The sequence below is a fragment of the Cynoglossus semilaevis genome, chromosome 18 (assembly GCF_000523025.1).
Source record: "Cynoglossus semilaevis isolate Cse_v1.0 chromosome 18, Cse_v1.0, whole genome shotgun sequence".
In the NCBI taxonomy this organism is placed as follows: Eukaryota; Metazoa; Chordata; class Actinopteri; order Pleuronectiformes; family Cynoglossidae; genus Cynoglossus; species Cynoglossus semilaevis.
In genome coordinates this window covers 1,209,100-1,211,653 of record NC_024324.1, presented here as the reverse complement: position 1 = coordinate 1,211,653, position 2,554 = coordinate 1,209,100, and the positions used below count along the sequence as shown (strand labels likewise).

Genomic DNA, 2,554 nt, shown 5'->3' with positions numbered 1-2,554 from the left:
TCCTCCCGGCACTCGGCCTGTGGCTGCTGCTGCTGCTGCTGCTCCTCACAGACCCCTCCTCCTCCCCCTCTCCCCCCTCCTCACCCACACACACCTCAGTATGGCAGAAACAGCAAACTTACACAAACACAAGTGCACAAAGCACACATTAACACACACACTGAGCGCTTTCACCTCTCTGCTCACACACACACACACACACACACACACACACACTGACACTGAGCCAAAGATCACAGTGCAGGGTGAGAGGAGCGGGTCTGTGGTTCTGTGGTCCGTTCAGAGTGACGTCATCAGAACGTTATCAGATGAAAAAAAAAAAAAGAGAACTGTACTGTCCAAGACCCTGGACCCCCCTGACCCCCCTGACCCCCCTGACCCCCCTGACCCAGGGGTCCTCACTGATCTGGACTCAGGTCAATCAATGGAATCACTGTGTTCAAATCAAGTCTGGACCTCTAGTGGTGCTGCAGTGGAACTGCAGCTCAGGTGAGAACAGAGTGGGTTTTAAACAGAGAATATAAAAGTTTGATTTTCTGATTCAATATTTTTAAAAAAATGTTATCAGAGAGTTCCCCCTCCTCACGCCACCCTCTGGTGGGGGGGGCAGAAATCCCTCCTCCCCGCAGAAACGGCTGCACAGGCTGAGCTGGTAAACAGTGAGTCGACCTCGGTCCGTCTGTGGGACCTCGGACCAGCACTGGAGAACCTCAACGGAACCATATGTCATGTGTCCCCGCTGTGGCCCCCGACCTCTGTGTTGAGCACCACACTGTCAGACACCTGACCCCAGAGTGTGAAAAAAAAAAAAAAGAATTCTGAAGTTGGTGTTTAAATCTCCTGCTGAGGCGACACCTGACTTCTTCTTCTTCTTCTTCTTCTTCTTCTTCTTCTTCTTCTTCTTCTTCTTCTTCTTCTTCTTCTTCTTCTTCTTGCTGTGACGTCGGCACGTTTTTGTTTTGTTCCAACAGCTAATCACAAAAGAAGAAGAAGAAGAAGAAGAACCACCGACAGGTGGATCCTCGTCTGATTTTCCTCGATCGTTTTTGTTTCCAATCAAACCATTAAAATGAAAATTGTTTGTTGACACAAATTCCTAATCAGGTCCCAAACAGAACCAGAGGTTTAGCCCACCGACACAGGAAGAAGGAGCTGAGGAGGTGACAGGGAGGAGAACGCTCTTCTTACCTGCTCGAACCCCGGAGCTTCGGCACAGGGAGAGGAGCACGGCGACCAGAGCCAGGGAGGACAAGTCCGTGCTCCACGGTCTCCGCTTCTTCCTGAAGGGACACGCTCCGCAATCCATAGTCTTGGAGGAGCTGGAGGAGCTGGAGGAGCTGGAGGAGCTGGAGGTTTCTCCTCCTCTGTACTCACAGACAGACAGGCAGCCGAACAGAAGAACCGACCGGACCGTCTGTGAGAACCGTCCGTGCTGAGGCTCAGAAACCCGCGGCCCGAGCAGGAGTCTGGAACTGGAAACGAATAAAAAGTTTTTTATTTGAACGGTGAACTCCTGGTGCTAAAGTGCCATTGAGCCAGAGTGGGTGAAGTGGAGAGAGGAGCGGAGAGAGACCTGGAACCAGCACTCACTCTCTCTCTCTCTGTCTCTCTCTCTCTCTCTCTCTTCTCCTCCGCTTCGTTACTTTCTCTCACGACAGGAGAGAGGGAGTGTGTGTGGGTGTTTGGTGGTGTTGGGGGGGGGGGGTGAGACAGAGAGAGAGAGGGAGACAGAGCGGGGGTGTGGAAGGTGGATGAGAGGAGGGTGTGTGCGTAATTGCGCTCTGGACTCACGCACATCTGCGCTAAACCGAGCAGCGTCCGTGAATGGCTTTAATGACAGGTCACACACACACACACACACGCACACACACACACACGCTCCCCCGCCCCCCCAGTGTGACGCTGCTCTCTCACAGACTGACTCCAAATAAGACTTTTTTTTCCTCATTTTTCTCATTTCTCTCCTTCTCTTCTGATCTACAGCTGCTGGAGTGACAGAGCGGTCAGCCAATCACAGCTCTGTCCGCTCCAGTGACCACGCCCCCTCATTTGGAGCGTTTATACGCCTCGTGAGCGCGTTTTCAGCGATGAAGATGATGATGAAGATGATGAAGATGAAGATGAAGATGAAGATGATCTTTAGATGTTTCTATCTCAGCGACCTTGTTTTTTTGCCGACTACCTCTCAGCCAATCAGAGCACACCTGTCCTCAGACATTCCTCTCTGATTTCCAGCCGTCATAAACACATCACTCACTTTCTTTGAGTCTCAGATCAGTAATTACCCATAATCACCTGGTGTCTCCTCGTTCATGTCTGCTCCTCTGAGGGGAGTCACCTGGTCTACCATGGTCTGGACTGGACCTCGTGGTGGATCTCCGGCCCGTGGACCCGATGTGGTACAGATCCTGGGTTGGAGCGGTCATGCTCTGGTGTGTCATAAAAGTGGGCGGAGCTGAACCTGGGCGGAGGGGGGATGACATCATACACACACAGGTGATCTGATGTGATGTCAGTGATGTGATGTCACCCATGGAGGGGGGTGGGGGTGTGG

General features: G+C 52.2%; 1 protein-coding gene across 1 annotated transcript in view; it reads right to left on the bottom strand.

Moving 5' to 3' along the window:
* Positions 1 to 1,624, bottom strand: part of col11a2 (collagen, type XI, alpha 2) — a 48,416-nt gene extending 46,792 nt beyond the window's left edge. Inside the window, exon 1 of the mRNA XM_025064990.1 lies at positions 1,189 to 1,624. Coding sequence (XP_024920758.1) covers positions 1,189 to 1,306 — 118 coding nt within the window. The 5' untranslated portion in view covers positions 1,307 to 1,624. The remainder of the gene's footprint in view (positions 1 to 1,188) is intronic.
* Between the last annotated feature and the right edge of the window lie 930 nt (positions 1,625 to 2,554).